Source organism: Peromyscus maniculatus, chromosome 18 (assembly GCF_049852395.1).
Source record: "Peromyscus maniculatus bairdii isolate BWxNUB_F1_BW_parent chromosome 18, HU_Pman_BW_mat_3.1, whole genome shotgun sequence".
Taxonomy (NCBI): Eukaryota; Metazoa; Chordata; class Mammalia; order Rodentia; family Cricetidae; genus Peromyscus; species Peromyscus maniculatus.
This window is the reverse complement of record NC_134869.1, coordinates 328,495-351,146: the sequence shown is the minus strand read 5'-3', so window position 1 is coordinate 351,146 and position 22,652 is coordinate 328,495. Positions and strand designations below refer to the sequence as shown.

At 41.6% G+C, this 22,652-nt stretch overlaps 2 protein-coding genes across 12 annotated transcripts in view; one reads left to right on the top strand and one right to left on the bottom strand.

Annotated features, from left to right (window-relative positions):
* Nucleotides 1–22,652, top strand: part of LOC121826150 (uncharacterized) — a 219,419-nt gene that overhangs the window by 12,502 nt on the left and 184,265 nt on the right. The gene's annotated exons all lie outside the window — the stretch shown is intronic.
* Nucleotides 8,650–19,753, bottom strand: LOC143269352 (disks large homolog 5-like). Of its 2 annotated transcripts, XM_076554425.1 has the most exons (7): nt 19,568–19,746; nt 17,407–17,569; nt 15,792–15,923; nt 14,555–14,737; nt 10,572–10,687; nt 9,522–9,616; nt 8,650–9,353 (listed from the first exon to the last, which is right to left on the bottom strand). In XM_076554425.1, the coding sequence occupies exons 1-4, from the start codon at nt 19,698–19,700 to the stop codon at nt 14,698–14,700; spliced, it is 468 nt and encodes a 155-aa protein (XP_076410540.1). In that variant the 5' UTR covers nt 19,701–19,746; the 3' UTR covers nt 8,650–9,353; nt 9,522–9,616; nt 10,572–10,687; nt 14,555–14,697. The 2 variants fall into 2 exon arrangements, with proteins under 2 accessions (XP_076410540.1, XP_076410539.1); XM_076554424.1 differs by having other exon boundaries at nt 9,522–10,687; nt 19,568–19,753.

Genomic DNA, 22,652 nt, shown 5'->3' with positions numbered 1-22,652 from the left:
TTGAAGTGGGATTGACCAGAAAGCAGAAAGCCATGAGGCTTTCCCTACCTCCTCTCCTCATGGTAGTTGACGACTTCTGAGGCTGTCACTCACTGGATAGCAGTGTAACAGCAGTTCATCCTGTCCCATTTTGGAAAGTGGAGTCCTGGGACAGTGCTGACTCTTCCTCAGCTATTGTCACCCTTTCTAACAAATGCTAGTGGAGATTAGTAGTAGAAAACAATGGACATATCCCACTTTGAGAAAACCCTTCCCAATCTCCCATTGTCCTTTGCCTTCATGCCTCTCTCCTTCCAGTTTATCTCTCAAGGCTGGTCTCAGATTTTCTGCAATACTTCTAACTCAGTCTCCTTAGTGTTGGGTTTCCCTTTTATTTATTTATTTATTTATTTATTTATTTATTTATTTATTTATTTATTTATTTCCATGGATGCTTTTTTCTTGCCCTAATATGACATTTAAGGGTAGTGGGAAGGAAGCATCTTAGTGATCTGAACAGTTAGTCAAAGCATCACAGTGTTCCATTCCTCTATCTTATGAGGAGGGAAACCTACACTTAAGAATTGCGGCATGCAAAAAGAAAGAAAACAAAACTGAACTAACATATTTTTCTACTGGTCCTCAACCAATAAAATCTCAGTTATAAAAGAAAAACTCTTCCTGTTATCTCTAGATGCAGTTACTGTAAGCATTATGCTATCATCAAAGCCAAACAGGATTTAGGGAAGGTGGCCTCAATAAAACCAGCTGTCTAATCACAGAGCTTGAAATGCTTTTCCTGTCTGCAGCAGGTGAATCCGGAAGAAGAGAAATTACATGGTTGCCCAGCAGAGATGCCTCTTTGCTGTCTCAGCCTGGATGCCTGTGGTAAGTTACAGTAGGAATGCCCCACCTGGAAGTCTTCCAGTCGACATCATTGTATCCTGGGAACCCACAATTTCCTGGTCTTCACCAAGTTCTGGATAGCCAGTAAGTGTTTTTAATTTTACTTGATGGTGATGATTAACTATAATCTAAAAGTGCAGTAGAAGAGGAAAGAGAAACTGAAAACTTACATATGCTTGGTGTCAAATGTTATCTGAAGGGCTTAACATGTGACATAAATTGTAGATATCCATCTAAGAAAGATCCTGAAACATGTACACATTGTTAGCAATATCTTAGACAACATCAGTATTCTAGAAGCATGGAAATTCGATGCACAGAATGCAGCATGATCAAGCATGCCCCACCCAAAAGTAATAGTGCCACTAGCCCATCATAAAGGATCAGGGCACCATCAGTGTTGTGCCACAATACACACATGTTTTTTCACACACTATACTCACTCACATATATGTGCCCACATTCATACATTCAGAAACATGTTTTTGTCTACATGCACACCCACACACACCCACACACACCCATATGCAGACACATAGAAATATTCATTAAATTAATTAGATGTACAATAATTTGGCATGACAAAAATAAAAAGAAACAAACAATCCTTGTGGTATTGGTATGCATGTGTAGGTATGCATGTTGTATACAGAACTATGGGTATAGTTATGTGCATATTTTTACAAGTATCTATATGATATACATAATATGTACAACCATATCTAATTGCATAAACATGTGTATATAAATATAAAGATAAACTGAAATCTCAACTCCCAGACACCAGCCAAGGAGGCAGCAGAACTTTCTGAGTGGCCACCTTGCTGTGTTAGCTCTTTTTTACCTTCAACTCTGAGTACCTGTTATGTTTGTTTGAAAGGCATAACTTTTTAATTCACAACAGAGACACTGTTTTGCCTTACCAGAAAATATGTAAAATGTAACTTTCAAAAAAAGAAACATGAGAAATAGTCTTTGCTTTCAGTATCTAGAAATGAATATAAAAACTTCCTTCAACACTTTTTTCTATAACTGTATATCATTTCAATACTTATTTTTTAAATTTTAAATTTTTTCTCCCCTGAATAATGCACTCTTCAGTATGTATAAGTCCTGAGGTATCATTCTCCGTGATGATAGTGGCCACCACTGTCTCTATCTAAAACATCTTCTAGTTGCCTAGAAGTCGAGTTGTTAATTCCTGCATGGACTATTTTATGTTTCTGTGTAGACTTAGGAAACATTTATTACACTAGGCTTTGAAGACACGGAGGTAAGTAGGCTGAGTAGCATGGGAAGGAGATGGCTTGGGTGGGCTGACTGCATATGTTGGGAAACTTCTAGTTCAATGGGTGAAAGGTCATGTCTGAAGTAATAGGAGGCAAAAAGGCAGAACAAGGGAAAGGTATTTCTGACTGCACGCTGCTACTCAGTGTAGAACAAAAGATCACCTCTTACCCACTGCATGATACATGGCTGTCCCAGATTTCTACTTAGCATGGGGAAGTGATTGTCCTTGGCTTGCTCTACAGTGGTGTCTATAAAGATGATACAGGTCTAAAAGCATTTGTAACAAATACACCTAAATGTACAAAACCTTACAAGGTATTTTGCATCAGAGCTGGTTTATACCAAAGTCCATGCTCAAAGGGTCATCCAGATGTAGAATTCTTTCCTGAGTCCATTGTTCTCTGTGATTATGTTGGATACCTACTGTCTTAGTTAGGATTTCATTGCTGTGAAGGGACACCATGATCATAGCAACAATTACAAAGGAAAACATTTAATCAGGTGGCTTACAGTTTCAGAGGTTTAGTTCATTATGATCATGGCAGGACAAGGAGGCATGCAGGCAGACATGGTGCTGGAGAAGGAGAAAAATATGGAGATGAAGCTACATCTTGATCCACAGGCAGCAAAAAGTGCTCTGAGACACTAGGCATGGCATGAGCATAAGAGATCTCAACCCTGCCCCATGGTAAATAATCCTCAAACAAGGCCACACTCCCTCCAACAAAGCCACACCCCCTAATAGTGCCAATCCCCATGAGATTATGGAGGCTTCTTACTTTCAAATTAACAAACCTCCAAGATATACTTAGAAGGCATAATAAAATACATTATGGTGGAGCTAATAGAAGATGTTTTTGAGAGGAGAGTACTTTTTTTAAAAAGAGGAGAGTCTTATCATTTGTTTCTACCCATCTTAGTTCCTTGTTAGGGACTCCACAACAAAACAGAGATTACCAAAAGAAAAGCATATTCACTTACCTAGTGCATACTTTCACAGCACAAGTCTTCCTAAGGTAGAAAAAAAAAACCCAAAATTGCTTAGACATGTGATAATTTTTTTTAAGATTGCTTTTATCCAGAATTAATTGTCATTGCATACAATATCCTGTGCTTAAGAAGTAATCTTTAAATGTGCATATTTTCACATAATATTAAGTGAATATTGTAATTTACAATAGAAAGAGTCAGGTACTTTAAATGTACATTAATAGCAACATTTTGACTTCACTTAATCAGTATCAAATTAATTAAATATAAAAGCACATAGTATTGATGCCCAGCCATTGAGTGAGCAAAGCACTGTCTTTGAACAGGTCTCATTCTCTGGTCTATGCCACCCCTAGTCAGGCTTCCAAGTGTGAAAGACAATAACAAAGCCTTTGACACCAACATCTCACTTGTGCCTAAAGTCTCAACAGGAAGAGCAAGCAAACAGGATTAATCTATCCCCAAGAGTCCCCATGCCTCATTCAAATGGCAGTCACCACAAGCTTCACAAACTCCTGGCAAAAACTGTCCCAAGTGACACCCAGCAGCCCCAGATACTCCTTAGTTTAGTGTGGGGTACCATCCCAGACACAGGTCAGAATGACCCATGGAGAACATGGAGATGGTGAACAGGCATCAGTCCTGCTGTGGTGATCATCTCAAGAGGAATTACTGACCCTGCAGGCAGCTAGAGACCTGAACAAGGCTACAAAGAAAGGGAGTCTTCCAAACACTCATCTGGTCTCATATTAGGCTTCTGTCCCCAAATTCTTCAACATGTAGGGACAGAGGTGCCCATGGCCCCAAAATTATGGGCCCTTACTGTAGATTTTATTATGGTCCTGATCCTTGGAGTGGGCTACAGCCTTCATGTTCACCAGAGTTCCTTCCATACCACAAAATGATGCCTTTATGTATCTCCCATGTTTCCCAATACTCTTACCCTTCTCACCTCGGAGGCCTTTCCTGATACTCAACTCCTGGTGGTCCCAGTCATTTCACCCATGTGGCATGACATTGAGCCATGGCATTCCCCATTGCTCTGGGCCAGCACTGTACCTCTTAGAGCATGTAGTAGACCTGAGAGTTTATTCTAGAGTTGATGGAAAGTGGAATGTAATGAAACACGTGTCAAAATGAAAGCAATAGGAGTCAAGCAGATGAATGGCAAATAGTGAGGGCTTTTGGATCATGTCCTCTCTGTGTGCCTTCATCAGTCTTCAGATATGAGGCTGCACCTTTCCTCCATGGAGGGACATGTGGTGCTTCTGACCTGCTTCAGGAAATTGTCAGGAAGTCCTTTCTAGGTTTTATGAGCAGTTTCAGGGGAAGATATGAGTCCTTCCTCACATTCATTCATCCACTCAAAGAACTTCCTATGTCAAGCCCCATGTTTTGATATAGCCTATTCTGAATACCAACAAATATGAAATAATGCAAAAGTCTGGGTATAATTAATGACTGTGCTCATATTTGATACTGAAGTATAACATTTATATAAATTTAAAGATGCATCTCAGTATATCACGTTCTGTGCATGTCATTTTGCATCAACTTTTCAGTGATTCTTGTTTTAAAAGTATCTAGAGATTGAAATGTACAAGGTACTTCATCTAAGTGGAATGTTTTTCACTAAGTCTTTGAGACATTAGTATTCTAAAACATGCTGTAACCACAAAGGCTATTTAAGTTCTGAAGTACCTTGCAAATTTTGATCCATGTAGGAAAGTTATATTGGGAGAAGTATGTGATGATTGCTGAAACTGGTAAAATATTGAAACCTGAACAGTCCACAGTGGTCTCAGAGCACTAATGACAAATAGCCTTAGACCTGAGAAGTTCACGGGACACATAGGACAGACTCTCAAAGGCACAATGCCAAGAAGGAACATGGCATTTCAATAACTCACCCTGGAACCTTCCTTGGTGCTTTTTCACTGGTTATTTCCAGTGAACTCACTCACCTGCATGGCAGAGTAACTTCACTTTTGCCTTTTCCCATAAATTACTCTGAACCAGGAGTTTCTTCAAGCTAGAAACACAGCAACCCTCTTCCCATCAAGAATTCTTACCCCTAGGGTGAGCTTTTATTAAGAGTATCATTCATTTGAAACAAAATTCAGCACAAATTTTCCCAAAGCCCATTAATATTAAAATATTCTCTAACTTTCAGAACCACAGGAAAATCCTCTAAGGCAGAAAGCCACAAGTTGATCATGAAACGTACCAGGGAAGGGCCACTGAGATGCCTAGTTGGGTGGAAGGAAAGAGCTTACTCCTCCTAATTTGTTCATTGACCTCCATATGAACAGAATGAGAAAATGGCGTGGTGTGTATTGTGTGTTCATTCTCTATCATATGTATGTATATAAGTGTTTCAACTGTTCTAAATAAGTAAATAGATAGATGTTATTATTTTAAATTCTGATCAGTAGATTTCAATACACTAGTCATATGAAATTATCAATTTTTAAAATAATGAAAAAAATCGATGCAGCTCACAACTGTTTGTAACTCCATTTCCAGAGGATTTGACACCCTCACACAGGCATACATGAAACCAAAACACCAATGCATTTAAATTAGTGAATAAAAAATTAAATTTTTGTAGGAGCTAGTGGGGTCAGGAGCCCCACAAGCATGCCACAGAACTAACTAACCTAGGTTTATAGTGACTCAGAGCCTGAACCACCAACCAGGGAGCATCATGGGACTGACCTAGGCACTCTGCATATATTTTTCAGTTGTATAACTTGGTCTTCTTGTGAGACTCCTAACAGTAGGAGCAGGGCTTGTCTCTATTGCCTGATTTTGGGACCCATTCCTCCTACTGAATTGCTATATCCAGCCTTAATAGAAGAGGTCATGCCTAGTCCCACCACAACTTGATATGACATGGCAGACAGATATCCGTAGGAGGCCTGCACATTTCTGAAGAGAAGAAAGAGAAGGAGGAATGGATGTGGATCAGGAAGAGTGGAGGTGGGTGGAGAGTTGACAGGAGAGGATGGAGATGAAATTTTGGTTAGCATGTAAAAACAAAAATAAATAAAATCATTCATTCTAAAAGAAGGGAGAATATTGATGTATATCATATTTAAATTTGAGATACTAAAAAATGTCCCTCAAGGGACATTACCACTTATTCTAACTTTTTATTGTGTTTGTAGTTGTACAGGGCTAGTTAAATCATGCAAGGCATAATTTTGAGCTGGTCTAATATGCAATGTGTTTGCTTTGTATTTGGAATAATTATATCATGTTTAGGCAAATTATTATGACCTGGTTATTGTTTTACATTTAGAAATTAATCATGATATAAAAAGATATAATTGTGTGTCACATTGACATGGGGTGAAGTTGTGATAGCTATTTTTAGTTGTCAATTTTATTACATCTGGATTAACTAAGACCCCAATATGGAGGGGTACACCTGTGAGGTATATTTGCTTAATTTGAAGACAGAAGATCCACACAGAATCCTGCTCTTTGTGGTTGGAAGACATTAATCTGGATGTTAATGAGGAAAGTAACACCTTTAACTCAGATGTTTTGAGCCAAAACCTCATCTGTAACCTTAGCCAGGCCTTGTGCTGGTAGCCCATATACAGAAATGGAGGAAGGGAGCTTTGACTCTTTAGCTGCTTGCTCTCACCTTGCTAGCAAGTCCACTCCTTCACTGGCATTGGAGCCATCTTCTTTGGGATTCCAGACTATACTACTAATGGACTGAGATATCAAGCATTGTGGACTGAGCAACTACTGGATTCTTGAACTTTGCCATCATAGCCAGCCAAGGTTCAAATAGCTGGACCACAGCCTTTAAGTCATTCTAAAAAATAGGCTTTTGTATATATAGAAATGCATTCTATAAGTTGTTACCCCATAGAACCCTGACCAATACACCAGACAGAGATAAAACTTTTAGAGTAGTTTGGTCCTCACAGCAGCATTATGTCAGTTATGAATTGTACAGAATCACTGGGCAAGAAAGTAAAATAACACAAGTCTGAAATTTCTCAAACGGAACACACAGTAATCTAATTAAATGAGTAATTATATGAGATGGAGAGATTCAAGCTTAAGTCAGGAATTAAAAACCAGATGTCTTAGCATATGTGGGCCAAGACATGGCAACACACACACACACACACACACACACACACACACACACACACACACACACACACATCCGCACACATTAAGATCAGTAGACAGTAGGTACTTTTTGCTCTTAATAGTGATAGTTCTAGCCTGGAGGCACACGGAATTACTTCCTTTACACATTAAATCTCTGCCTCACTCTAGTCTCAGAAGTCAGATCTATCCCAGAGTAGCTTCACCGGAGTAAATCAGTCATCTTGAAGAATTTTCTTGATATAATCACGATCTGCTGTAGTAAAAGAGCAGCTTCAACTCTTCTCTCCTTTTTTAGTTTTGCCCAGAATCACTCTGCCACATGTGGCCCTGACGCAAACTCTATCCACTCCCTCTAGTCATGAGGTTCCTCCCATCATTGCTTTTCTGGACCATCAAGAGGGATTCCTCACCCTACCTCCACCCCCAGGAGGGTCTTCTCAATTCTGCATTTCATCAGACAGGCTTAATAGGTGCTGTCAACATAGAAGAGATCCAGCAAATCTGTTCCATTCTCACAGTCAGTGAGACTTGGGCAGGATCCTGAACCTATGAGAGCCCTGAATGGATGTGTGGCAGCCTAAGACAATTAGCATGCCTGTCCCTACAGTTTTCAATAAACTTCAGTCTGTGGGAGTGATCCAATCCACCTAATACAGCACACATGGCTGGGAGGACAGGAGTCAATGCAGGGACTGGGGAGATGGCTCATCCATTAAGAGCATTTATTGCTGTCTCAGAAGACTCACAGGACAGACAGCTAACAAACCTCTTTAACTTAAATTCCAGGTGGACTCTGCCCTCTCCTGGCCTCTATGGGAATTGCACATATGTGATGGTAAAACACCCCTAAGTATAAAGAAAACACCACAAAATATCCCAACATGTCTTGCAGGAAATTATCTCTACTGATCTGTGATCACTCATGATATATTTCAGGAAAACTAGAGGCATTTTGCTTTTCATTTCCTGATTTCTTTTATACAATTTTAATGAACATTCTTATTTCCTGAGAGGCCTGGAGCAATATATTTTAGTTTCCCTTAATTTGGTCTAAATGATGATTTTGTGAACATGTGTGTACAGTGTACCATATTTTACTGGTAGCAAAATATATGACCTCAAAGATAGAATATGTCTAGTTTTTCTCTTATGTAGTTGGTATCCATGGAGTAGGCTATGCCATCCACATCCAAGGTGCCATCCCCCTGTGTAGCCCTGAGACTCATGAATGGAAAATCCTTGTGCAGCCCGAGCTTCCTGGATCTTACTGAGATACATCCAAGCCTGTGAGTTCTAGGTTTACAGGAGTGTGAAACCTCGCCTGACTAAAGAAGAGTCTCAGAGTAAAAAGTTTGAAATTGTATTTTATTCATAAAATACATTCATTTTACTCAATGGGGCCTTCAAAACAGTATCATTATATACAGTGTATAGCCTTAGCAAACTATTAAAACAATGACAAGAATAAAAGTAATAACAAAAGTTAACAAAACCTTAAATGAAAATGAAGAAAACCACAAACCAATGCATAAATATCCCAAGATATAAAACAAAAATATTAAGGAAATTACAGTTTTCTTTGTAATTTCACTATGGAAGCGCGAATGAGGTGAGGAACTGACCTATTCTCTGTAGTAAATTATCTTCAGCAACACTTGCCCATGACATGGCGTCAGCTTCAGCACTGCAGTAGAGAGACTCTTGTGCTTTTGGTGTGGTCTGTCTAGATGGCAGTGTGACATAAACACAGTCTTCCTTGTCAGATAACCCATCACATATGGAGTCAGGGTTTTTAGTAATTTGTTGTGTGTTCTCTGTATCTTAGACTCATTTCTGATACAAACTTTTCTCTGGGGATAGTGAACCAACAGATGTGGATGATATTGTGGCTGGATCGCCTGATGGTAGGTTGATATTTGCCTCACTATTGAGTTCAAAGCTGAAAAGAGGTGGTATTTTCTGAGGAGGCCTTGAACCTGGAGTGTAGAATGTCATGCCTTCAAGGTGTCTCTGGCTTCTTCCAGCCTTCTCAGGCTTCTTAACATGTGCTGTCAGGGAAAATCAGTAAAGAAAATATGATTTAGAAAGAGTTTTGCTGTGCCACTGGCATGAAAAATCAGGGCCTATTCATCCCTAGTAAACAAAAGTTAAGGAAGGAAACACACCCCATGAACACCCTGGCTGCTGGGGATCGGGCTCAATGGTGGCTGACTTGCCTGGGACATAGTGTTTCTGCTTCAGCAGCTCCATCTGCAGGAGGCTCTCATCCTGGGCTGTGGTCTGCTCCAGTTCCTGCTGGAGGTTTTCAAACCTAGGGGAGGAAGGCAGCTGGGGCACAAGCCTGGTGAGGACCTGCCATGTCAGCTTTTGAGACCCCACTACATCTACTCACCTAGACAATCGAGCATTACCTCTCAGCTGAGTTCATTCCCTGCTTCCCAAGGCAAAAGGGTCAGAGAGGTCCTGGGATGGATTTTTTTCTAAACTTTTAAAATCTGCTAGAAGATGAACTGGGAAATACACACTGTGCTGGATTTGAAAAAACAGCATATTTCTCCAACAGTCCAAAGACATCATTTTGGAGAAATATCAGTATGAGAAGGTCTGAGGCACAGGTCAGGGAAGATGTACCTGGTCTTGATTAGATACCAGGTGAATGTGAACCTCCTGGAAAACTCTATGCCTGCCCTCTAGTGGAGCTTACACAGCAATGCAGAGAAATCTCTGATTATTCCTACATCTCACAACCCTGCATGGGATTAACTTGTCATCTCCTACTCTGTTTATGACCAGAGTAAATCTTCTCATGAGAAACTGATAAATAGTGCAGAGAGCCTGCAATCAGCACTGGGCTGCTGTATGCAAATCTGCCAAAGGGTAGACACTTATCACTAAACATAATGTTCATAATGGAAAATAAAGTTGCAGAAGGACACACTTTCCTTCATGATTGATGATCCCCTCTAGGTTTCTGGCTGCCATGTGAATATTTGTGAGGAGATCTAATATTATAGATGAGATACTCAGAGAATACTAGAGGTCTCAGAAGGGAAGAAGAGGACACAATCTCCATAAGACCAAGGAGAAAGCATATTGCTTCCTGGACATAAGTTCCTATTGACTGAGTCAGCAATGTCACTCTGAGGTGTTCTTTCCCTGGCTGTGGCTGGAAGCTTTGCCAATTGGACAGAAACTCAAAGAGGACAGAGATCCAGGTACAGTGGACCCACTTAGATCCCACTGCTTCTGGAATCCTGGGCTCCTACCTCATCTAGGACACAGTGAAGTGATGCTGCAGCTTTGCTGCCAAGTCCCTTTGCCGGATGAGCAGATCCTTCTGCTTCATCAGGGACTGAAGATCTTCCTCAAGTCTTTGATGTTCCTGTTCATTAGAACATTGTGTTTTTAGGAGAGGGTTGTGTGCACCCCTTTAAATACACATACATGCAAGCACACACACACACACACACACACACACACATGCATGCACTTACACAATCTTGAACACACACATGTGAATGGATGCACACATACAAGCACACTACATTGCATCCATGTTTAGTTTCCCAGATAACACTATTGTAAGAAGAGATCATCTGGGATAGCATGGAGAAGAAAGTTACCTTTCATTAACCCACACCCTCTCTACCCATACTCCATCCCAGAGGCAGGAATACAGAGGATGCTCTGAACACAGAGATGTGGAGAAGATTGTGTACTTTTACTCTGTTTTGATACTTTTTTGTTTCATTTTACTTTATATGTGCGGGTGTTCTGCCTACCTGTGTGTCTGTATAACATATGCATGCCTGGTGACCTGGGAGAAGAACTCAGTGGACAGATCAGTCAGTGTAGTACTTACTTTATAAACCTGTACACAGAAAGGTGATCCCCAGGGTTTTTTGACCGGTAATCCAAGCTCTCCTAGCAAGTTCCCAGTCTGTGCACTGAAGGGTAAGTTCCCCAGCACAGGACTACTGGATGGCAGTGGACCAGCCCCTTGCTCTCACACCATGCTTCCCAGTATCCTCAAGGGCATCTTTCTCCTAAAGAAGCTCTCTAAACCACAGGTTGCCTTAGGCCCAAAGCAATGAGCTCAGAAAACTAGAAAACTTCTAAAATCAGGAGTTTATATTAACCTTTCCTCCAAGTAACATGATTGTGTCAGGGATTTCTTTGAGTAACAGAAGGTTGACTAACTCAGCCAAATGATTGCATGTATTATTTCATAGTTCACAATATTCCGTGGACCAGATTGCATGTTTTCACTCATCAGTGATGGGCATCTGAATAGTTTCTAGTTGGGAGTGTTGTGATGAGTCCTGCTGTAATCCTGTTGTCCCCTTTTCTTTGTGGACACCTACTTTCCATTCTAAAATCAATGGTCCACCTAGAGTCTGAAGTTCAACTTTCTGAATAATTGTACATAGCTTCTCAAAGGGCTGCACCATCTTACACTACTGGCAATATCTGTAATTCTCATTTCTGCCAACCTTCCATCAGGCCGATTTTAACTCCGTATGAAGATGTTCAGAATCAAAGTAGTTTCTGAGTGCTGCAGACACAACATGGAGTGGGTGCTTTAGAGTGTGATGAGCCTAAGGGGTGCACTGAGACAGCCTCTTCTCACACCTCAGCATAGCTGTGGGACTTCTGCTGGACTGAGATGCAGGCACAAAACCCTCTGCAGTTCAGAATTTCTCAGAGAATAAAATCCAGGCCAAGCTCCAAGGACAAGGTTAGCTGAACCAAGGTTAGGGAAAGGTGAAAGGAAAATGGCAGCAGGCAATGAGGAGAAGAATAAAACAGGATACAGGGAAGTCATCAGTGGTCAGCCACCATTCACCCAGAACAGAGGACACAAATCCTCAGGCACCTTTCCTGCCTCTCGGTAGCCTCTTTCTCACCTTCATGGACCCCATTACTTTGTTTTTCTCCAAAGGATTTCTTTGCAGATAAATAGTTCTGCCTCTACAAATACCTGAAAAACTTTTACCTTGCATCAATTTTCTGTCTTTTGTTGTTGTTAGCTTTATGGACATGCAGAATTATGGGAAGCTCCATCAGTTCTTTGACTGATGCAAAGTGGTACTAACCAGGTTAGGCATAGTACTTTCTCATTGAAGTCTGTCTCCATCATTCTTAAAGATGTTCCATTGCTCCGTGAGTGAGTGAACATACACATAGAGGCTCAAACACATATTCCCATACACACAAAGATGCACATAAAGACAACACACAGACACACACATACAACACACACACACAGAGACACATACCACACACACACACACACACACACACACACACACACACACACACACACACCTTTCTTGTACCCAGAAGAGCAAGGCAGAAGACTAGAATGTTGCAGCACCTTTTCTACTCTAGGGTGAGGTAGTGGGTCCTCCCCGCTATCTAAAAGACTCAGACCCATCCAGGCTCTTCTGCCCTGGCCTGAACTTATTTCCCCTCCTAGGAAAGTTTTGATCACCAGACTCAGTGATTGTACAGAAAAGTAACAACCTCTGCACAACTGAGTTTGACTACACAAGACCAAGTGCCCATGGAAGAGGGCTGGACATGAAGCCTCCCGACAGATCCAAGTTGACCCACCAAAGACTCCTCACTAAACCTGCCCAGACTTTTCCACAGAAGACAGTGATAGACCAGAGAATGGAAGTCACCCATTGTCATTACCCAATAACTTTTGACCAGATTACAGTGCATATTATATGAAAACAGCCCCAAGGAAGTCACTAGGAGGCTACTTAGGTCACCTACAGCACTTTTCTGAAATGCGCACTCTATACAACTATGAGGAGGAATCTGTCCTAAGACACAGTCATATGCATGATAGAGTGAGCATCAAAATGTCAGGTTCCTTATTGTGTAGCCAGTAAGACAAACTAGAAATATCCTGGGATGTTACCTCTATGCGGTGAAAGAAAAGTCTCTGTTGATTTTTCAAATAGCTCCATTGTTTGATTTTTGCTATTTATTACAAAATGAATGAATTCCAAAGTAATAAAAGTGTGTAAAAATTAAGAGAAACCAGGAAGTCAGTTCTTTTTCTGACCAAATGAATCATTTAGTAATGAGATGAGACAGAAAAAGACAGGAAGCTCTACTGTGAGGAACCGGAAGATCCAAAGATCTGTGGCTGTCCAGCTTAGCCAGAAGAGAAATTTTCAGGTTCAGTGAGAGACCTGGGCTAAGGGGAGTAAGGGAGAAAGCAACAGAGGTCACTTGATGTGGCCTTCCAACAAACAAACAAATGTGTGCACCCTCACGCATGCATACACCACACACACACACACACACACACACACACACACACACACACACACACACACACACCTCAAATCATAAGTGAACAGAATGCAATGAGGAGGACATCAACTGAATGAGGATGGCATTACCAGTTGAATTTAGACTCCTCACACTAGCTGTTTCAAGTGAGACCCACAGTTCTGCTTTCCATCATTTTGAGACTAAACATGCCTGGATAAGCATGCTGTGCTTCTGCAGGCTATGTTGGTATAGTTAGAGAAATTATTCTCTTAAAATCTCAAATCTGCCACCCTCACCCCTGCCTGTCATAAGCCCTGGCCACATCCCTGGTCATCCAGTGAGTTTCCGAGTGTAAGATCCAGGATGGGAGAACTGGCCAATGCCAGTCACAGGAAACAGGATTGACAAGCTGTTACTTAGTTTCTGTCATTGTGAACCAAGAGGTTAACCAGGTAAAGAGAATGCCATGGCAGTCTGGGAACAAGAGGGTAAAATGCCATATGACACCCAAAAAGATGTCCACAAGACCCAGTCATTTGGCGTTTCTAGGGGATGTTCCTCCTTCCATACTGTTTCTGCCTCTGATCTCATATGACCTCTGCAAGCAAATGAGATCCTGATTCTTGAACTTAATCAATCAGATCTCTGTGCTAATCCCCATGTGGCTCCTATCATAACACCGCTCCTTCCATGCTAACATATCAGTAAGTGACAAGTGATTGACCCGTCTCCCTCGATGGACTGCAGCTTCTAGCAGAGCAGTAGGGTTTCCTTGGCAGTCATGCAGTGCCTTCCAAGAGGCTAACTCCTCAGAAAGTCTTGTGAATGATCACAGAAATGAACTATTGGATGGGATGGGTCAGTTGGATAAGTGAGTTGAGGGTTACATGGGTGTGTGTATATGTATGTGTATGGTTAGACAGGTGGGCAGCTTGGCTCTGCTGCTTCAACCTACCTGCTGCTGCTTTGTGCAGAGGTCATAGATCTTCTCATGGGCCTCCTCACAGAGCCTCCTGGCCTCCTCACAGGACTCTTGTAGTAAAATCTGTTCCCCCTGCAGCTTTCTGTGGTTCTCTTTCAACATGCTCACTTTTTCCATCACCGAGTCCATTCACTCAGGAGCTGACTGTAGAGGGTGCTGAAATATCAGCAAAAATGATGAGCTCCACCTCCATCTGCACTCCTGCCTCCCAATACCATCATTCCTGCAAGGTGTCATGTCCCCAACCCCAGATCCCTGGGATGAAGCCACATTAGCCATGCCAGCATGACTGAGGTGCAGACAAAAGCCAGAGAATAGCCAAATTCCAGAAAGATTCAAACTATTTCTGAATACCCTGACAGCAAAAGGGATCCATGTAACTCTGAAAACTAGATCCCCTACCTCTCCACCACACACCCTGGTGTTTAACTGTTCACAGTATTGAGCAAACATGAGCAGGAAGAGGGAAACCATGCTCAGGGGGTGGGGTGGGGCAGAAGACCCAATGGGAATGCATTTCATGTTTTCCATAGAAACCAGCTCTGTAAGCTCCTGCCAGAGCCACAGAAAACATTCATGGTGCAAACCATGTTTTCTGTCTAGAAGTTCCAGAAGCTGACAGGAAAATGTTGGGAGGGGCTCTCAGACTTTTCACTCTTAGGAGAACTCAGTCTAGGAGGCACAAGTCCAAGAGCTATCAGACAGGCTGCTTGCTAGAACCACAGCCCAACTTTGTTCAAAGGTGAAGAAGGGAAGAAGCTGCTGTGGGATGTCTTCTGTATGCTGTGAATATGTGTTGCTCCCATTGGTTAATAAGGAAGCTGCTTTGGCCTATGACAAGGCAGCATGGAGCCAGGCAGAAAAATCCAGGAGAGTCAGAGAAGAAAGTCATAGGTGGAGGAGATGCCAGCTGCCACCCAAGGAGAAACATGCCAGCAGCCTGGCCATGCAGCAGCCATGTGGCAAACATAGATTAATAGAAATGGGTTAATTTAAGATGATAGAGCTAGCTAGTAAGAAATGTAAGCCATTGCCCATACAGTTTGTAAGTAATATAAGCCTCTGTGTGTGTCTTTGGGACCATTTGGCTGCAGGAGGTGGATGGGACAGATTCCTCCTGACAGATGCATCAGGCAGGTCTGGAAAAACTTCGGACTACCAGAAGCAGTCCTTAACAATTTCAGGGGTCCCATCTAAATTAGGCACTCACCGGTAGGAGTTGGTCTGCTCACTCAGCTCCTTGCACTTGTACGAAGCCTCACAAATCTCTTTGGGGAATTTCTTTATATCTGACATCTCCTTCTTATGCTGTGTTTTCAGCATCTCCAGCTCAGATTTCAGTCTGTGGTAGGGCATGGCCCCAGGAGCAAACAACCCCATGAATACAGGCCTCAGGGACCACATGAATTAAGGTTCTGTTTTATACTACCCTAGCCCACTGGATGTCACACCCTGAATTCTATACTGGACCTCCTGATGTGCATTAGACTTGCCTTACTGTCCCATGGCCAGGAAAGGCTGGGTGTCAATAGGGAAGGAGACAGGGCTACATGATCTCCCTCAGTAGACCTCTGGGAGCAGACTAGCTGGCTATGAAGGTCTGAGCAGTCTGTGCCACAGATGGGGGTCCATCTGAAATCTGCAATGACATTCCCACTGTCTTGAGAACAGAGATTCTTTCTCCTTACAAGGATACCCAGAACTCATGATCTGTATTGCCATGGGGAGGCACTACATTCAAATGGCTTTATAAACACCCAAGGGGATTCCAATGAGGGACCAGGATGAGCACAAAGGCTGAGAGCAGTGATGTTCAATGTGGGGCTCCCTGGCCTCAGCACTTCCATCACCAGAAATCTTTGAGACATGTGAATATTCAGACCTACTATCAATCTCTGACTCTCAGGATCTGAAAGGACACACACACACACACACACACACACACACACACACACACACACACTGTAAGTGAGCCTCTCAGAGACAGTACAGAACACACTCAGACACACAATCCTCAGCACAAGGAGATTTATTAACCTAGCAGTGCAAGCATAGCTTGGGAGCCTGTCTCTTGAGCAGGTGAAGGCACACAGCAAGCAGCAGGCTTTTTTAACAGTGGGTTTTTAAGTAGAAAAGTTTAAGTCTGTGCTGGGTAAATTGTTGAGCTCTGATGGGACAGGTTAGCCAGTGTAACCAAGTAATGAATTTTGATTGTTGAACTTTGGTATTTAGTTTCAAGAATGAGTCAGTGTCCACAAAAGGGAATGGACTTTAGGGACTAAATTTAGGAATTTTATCTAATGGTTTATCAAGAGAGAGAGAAGTGAAAAGGGCCAAACCGGCCACTGCTTTGTTTGCAATGTTTGGGCCCCTTAGAGAGCACTTCACACACATGAACCCACACACAGGATGTCAAAGAAATGCAGGTAGGGAGTATTGCCTCAGAGTATAAGGAACAAGACCAGAGAGGAGCAGGGATGAACTCCAAGCCTTCCAGACACACAGATGGACGAGTAGGACCACAAGGCCTTTCAGCCTATTCCCAGAGCAAAAAGCAAAAATAAATATAAACACTCAACCCAGAGCACCAAGCCTCTCCTAAAAGCCGATGTCTGTCAAGGCCTCTTGAAATGCATGTTGTGATCTTACACCTTCCTGCCCATCTGTAGATCGTCATTCAGGCCACAGGCTCTGCTTTCTCATTTGGAGGAATCAGAACAGCCTGTGTCAAATCTCAATCCTACAGGTTTCAGTTCTGCCTCTCAGATGTACTCAGGACACAGTAGGATCAAGACAGTTACCAGAGAAAAGGGCATGATGAATACCTGATGTTCAACTCATTGTTGTTATAAAGGGCCAGGAGTTCCAGCAGTTCATTCCTCTCATTGGTCATCATCTGTAGCTGAAAGGTCAGTTTATCCACCTGGTTCAGCTGCTGCTCCTGCTCAGTGAGGAAGACAGGTGTGGATGATGCCATCCTAGTAGTCCCTGTAGGTACATAAACACAGTGAATTTGTACAGATGAATGGCATAGGGCCAAGAGAGATCATGTGGAGTCCCAAGAGGAGGCCTGAGGGAGAGGAAATGCATGGAACCCAACGAAGGCCCAAAATTCAGAGCAGATATCCTTAAACTGGGGTCCATAAGCGATGTGTCTGTCTCCAATCTCTGAGGATAGATATATGCCTCAGGCCCTACTGCAGCCCCACTGTCCCTGAAAGGCATAAGCAAGGCCAGTCATGTTGGCATGGAATTGTCACCAGATACCTGCTATGATGCAAGAAAGTCCTGGACTCCCTGGTGATTTGTACCTCCCTGCCCGATAACCTGTGTGCAGTACTAAAAGACACTGAATGTCTCAGACCTGGGTACATGGATGGAAAGTTTTGCTCTCTGGTATTTATATCAGATATCCATGAAACCTACAAAAATCCACTGAGAATAAAGTACAGCAACATGCTACCCTGATACCTCATTAGTGGTTCTGTGCCTCCTTTGGCATTCTTTGACAGTCAGAATGAACTGGAAAAAGGTACTGGCACAGCACTGCATCCTTGACCATTCCTGTTCCTCTGCCAACTAACCATCAGAAACCTCCACTTTGGATCTGCTCTTTAGGGACCCAGAGAAGCAGCATAGGCGCATGGCTTCAGATGATTACAGCTACTGAACCCCATTACTAGAAGGTCCAGTTCTGGCCTCAACTCCTCCCTAAAAAACCAGAGATCTCTCTTCCAGTCAGTATGCTCAATCTTGCCAACATGTTGATTGGTGAACCCTATACGCACTTAATGAATTCCTCAAGGGCATTCGGCATTGCCACAACACTGGTGATTTCACAAAAGATGCCAAGGGCTCTCCAGGATACAATAGAATTTCCAGAGAAGGGACTGTTAGGGTCACTGCCAACAGTGTTCTCCTATCTTATAACAAACTCTTCCCCAATTCACCAAAGGCCAAGCTGCCCTGTCCAGGAGTCTTCCCTGAAACACAGGGGAAGGCCTTTAGCACCTTCTCCTTCCAATCCAGAGATCTCTCTGTTTCATTAGAATCTAGTTTATTCTAATTCAATAGTTCATCATGTATGGAGGGCAAGACTCATTTTCCAAACTGTGCCCAGGAATGGCTCTTCTCTTCCTGATGATCTCTAACAAGATGAGAAATAAAAGATGCTAAGAAATTATCTCAGTATAATGGGGAAGGTAGATCAGTTCCACGAGGTGAATAAGCACATCAGAGAAGATCCACAGGGCAGTTACAATGTATGAGGATGGTGGAGGATTATGTGGGTCCTGTCAGAGCAATGATAAGTCACATAGGTAAAGATGAAGCTTTTGCCAAAAGCTTCAGGAGAATACATTCCATCCATCATGATGTTAGCAAAGATGTCATCAACCATTGAAAGGTGTGACTGAAAATACATATGAACTGGGCATGCACAGGTGAGCCCTCTGACACCAAGGACAAATACTTACAGGAAGAGTGATATCCCAGTCCTACACTCAAGGTAGAGGGAAGATGACTGGCTAGTGAGAGGGCAGGAACTCAGAAACCTTAGCGATCACTGACATGAAGCAATACTTGGTGGTTCCTGCCCTGCTAGTGGTTGTTATTTAAAATGTGAGAGCCTCTAGCTCTGGCCAGGGGACATTACTCTCTCTGTTATTAGTGACACACACCAAAAGACATCCAGTGTGTGTGCATTGCTGGGCTGGTACTAAAACCTCTTTAGTCCCCATGTGCTTCCTTCCCACTCAGAGTGAAAGCAGAGGGCCCTCAACAGAGCAGCTGCAGCCATGAATATTCCTGGCTCTCTGCCAAACTAACCTTGAAAATCCTCAACTTTGTTCTGCTCTTGAAGAACTCTGAGGACTCAAATAGGCCCATTGCTTCTCAGAAACTCTCACTTGCTTAGCCCCACTCCTGGAAGGAGCAGCTCAAGCCTTCCTCCTTCATGATGCCCCCCATCCCTTTCCCAGGACTCACTGCGCTTTTCCCAGGACCATGTATTTCTTGATGTGTGACATGGAGACTGAAGGCCATCTTCCTTCTGCCTCCCTTTGGTCTCCCTGTGCTCTCCATCCTGTCTCCCAAGAATCCTGTTCAGTCTAGACAGCATGTCTGTAGGTGAAACACAAGACACTGCATAAATACCCCAATGACAGTTGGCGTTGCCACACACTGGTGACATCACATGGAATGCCAGGGCTCTCCAGGATACAGTAGAATGTCCATGTGCTGATGTCACTTGGTATAGCTATTTCATCCCTGTTACATACCTCACCCAAAAGTGACTTGAAACCAAGGTGCCATTTTCAGGAGCCTCTGGATTCACAATGGAAGCCTTTAGTTAGATCCTCCGTGCAAAGCCAGAAATCTAGGCCTCTGCTTCATTAGAAAGTTTATCTAAGTGAAGTTGAAAGCTCACTTCGCATGCACTGTCCAGGGTTGGATTTTCCCCTCCTTAAGATTAATAATCAATAATTTGAGAAAGAAAGGATGCTTAGAAATGAGGTCAGGATAAAGGGGAGTAGTAGGGATGAGACCTCTGAAGTGAATATTCACCCAGGGAAGATCCTCAGAATTTTAGAGATTGGTGGGCTCAAAAAAAGTTACATAGTTAGTTATGAAGATTCCCCCAGTGTCAGTAGAGCTCATCAAGCTATGAGGTTGTTAGTGAGATGGTATCTTAGTGTCATTTGATTTGCATTTCCCTCTTGGCTAAGGATTTTAAGCAATTCCTTAAATGTCTTTTGGCCATTTAATATTCTTCTGTTGTGAATTCTGTTTAGATCTGTACCACATTTTTTAAGTTGGATTATTTCATAATTTGATGTCTAGTTTCTTGAGTTCTTTATATATTTTGGAGATCATCCCTCTGTCAGATGTGGGTTGGTGAAGATATTTTCCCATTTTGTAGGCTGTCATTGTGTCCTGTTGACCCTGTTCTATGCCTTACAGAAGCTTCTCAGTTGCAGGAGTTCCCATGTATTAGTTGTTGCTCTCAGTGTCTGTGCTAATTCTCTTCTATCAGGTTCAGTGTAACTGGATTTATGTTCAGGTGTTTGATCCATTTGGACTTGAGTTTTGTGCATGGGCACAGATAATGGATCAATTTGCATTCTAGCATGTGTGAATGCCAGCACCATTTGTCAAAAACGCTTTCTTTTTTTCATTGTATAATTTTAGCTTCTTTGTCAAAAATCAGGTGTTCATATGTCTTTAGATTAAAGTCATGTTCTTTGATTCAATTCCATTGATCTATGTGTCTATTTTTATGCCAATACCAAGTTGTTTTTAAATATAGCTTTATAGGGGTCCATGAGGTCAGGGATGATATTGCAAGACATTCCTTCATTGTACAGGATTGTTTTGGCTATCCTGGGTTTTGGTTTTCATATGAAGTTGAAAATTGTTCTTAGAAGGTCTGTGAAGACTTTTGTTGGGATTTTGATGGGGATTAAATTGAATCTGAAGATTGACTTTGGTAAGATCGTTATTTTTACTATGTTGATTCTACCTATCCAAGAGCATATGAGAGCTTTCTATTTTCTGATATCTTCTTCAATTTCTTTTTTTTAAACTTAAAGTTCTTATCAGATAGGTTGCCCCAATGAATTTTTGTTGTCTTTGGCTATTGTAAAGGTGGATGTTTCTCTGATTTTATTCTAAGCCCATTTATCATTTTTATATAGGAGGGCTACTGGTTTTTTTGAGTGTGTTAATCTTGTATCCTGCCACATTTCTGAAAGTGTTTATCAGCTGAAGGAGTTCCCTGGTGGAATTTCTGGGGTCACTTATGTATGCTATCATATCATCTGAAAACAGTGTATGTTTGACTTATTCCTTTCCAATTTGTACCACCTTGTTCGCCTTTTGTTGTCTTATTGCTCTAGCTAGAACTTCAAGTCCAATGTTGATAGATATAGAGAGAGTGAGCAGCCTTGTGTTATTTCTGGTTTTAGTAGAATCCCTTTGAGTTTCTCTTCATTTAGTTTGATGTTGGCTGTAGGCTTGCTGTATGTTGCCTTTATTTCGTTTAGGTATGTTTCTTGTATCTCTGATCACTCCAAGACTTTTATCGTGAAGGGATGTTGAATTTTGTCAAAGGCCTTTTCAGCATTTAATGAGATGATCATGTGGGTATTTTTTCTTTTAGTTATATTTATGGTGGATTCCATTTACAGACTTTCATATGTTGAAAGGGATATAGAAAAGGTAGATGAAAGGGTAGATTATTGAATCTACTCTGAAAAGAAAAAAGAGAGGATATAGATATGGTAATATAGAAAGTTAGATTTTTGAATCTACTTTTAGAATGGAACTACTAGTTTTAAATATTAGACATTGGATTGGATTTTTGTATATTGTATATAAATTATGTATATTGATACAAATTTGAGACTGATTTTGTTAGAAAATACTTCTATATATATTTCTAGTCTTGTCCAATGTATCATTCCTATATAGTTCATTTCACAATGCAGTGCAGTTTTCAGTCCTTAAAAGTTATTGCCAACTATTTAGGATAATAAAGAAATGCAGGTTAGTAGTTAGTCATTACAATCAAACCTGTAGTCATATTAGGTCTGTTCTCAAGGTCAAGCAGAAATATATTTTAGATAGACAGGTCATCTTAAAAGCACTTCAGAGATCTTCAGAATATGGCATTGAAAATGATAACATAGATTTTTTTTTCTTTTTTTAAAGATTAACAATTTATTTCTGTTTAAAATATTTTCATTGTGTATATTCATTGTACATGGTACTGCGTTACATAAGGACATTTTCACCCAAGTCTATATTGCACATTGTTGTACCGAGTGCATTCTCCCTCCCTTCCATTTCTTCACTCCTCCCCTCCCACTAGACCCCGTTACTCTCCTAGATGGTTTTGCTTCTATTTTCACGCCATATATACATACATGCTTTTATTTTTCTATATAAAATATCTGAACTACATATTGGGGACTGGCTTAATTCACTTATATGGTCATGTCCAGCTATATCCATTTTATTGCAAATGACATAACATTTTTCCTCTTTATGCCTGAAAAAAAATTGACTATGT

What these genes read in the sequence shown, in the direction of transcription:
- LOC143269352 (XM_076554424.1), bottom strand. Translation starts at nt 19,700, where the DNA reads ATGCTGTCTAGACTGAACAGGATTCTTGGGAGACAGGATGGAGAGCAC. An exon ending in ATGGTCCTGGGAAAAGCGCA is followed by an intron (nt 17,570 to 19,567) that starts GTGAGTCCTGGG and finishes ATGTACCTACAG; the next exon opens with GGACTACTAGGATGGCATCA. An exon ending in GAGCAGACCAACTCCTACCG is followed by an intron (nt 14,738 to 15,791) that starts GTGAGTGCCTAA and finishes CTGATATTTCAG; the next exon opens with CACCCTCTACAGTCAGCTCC.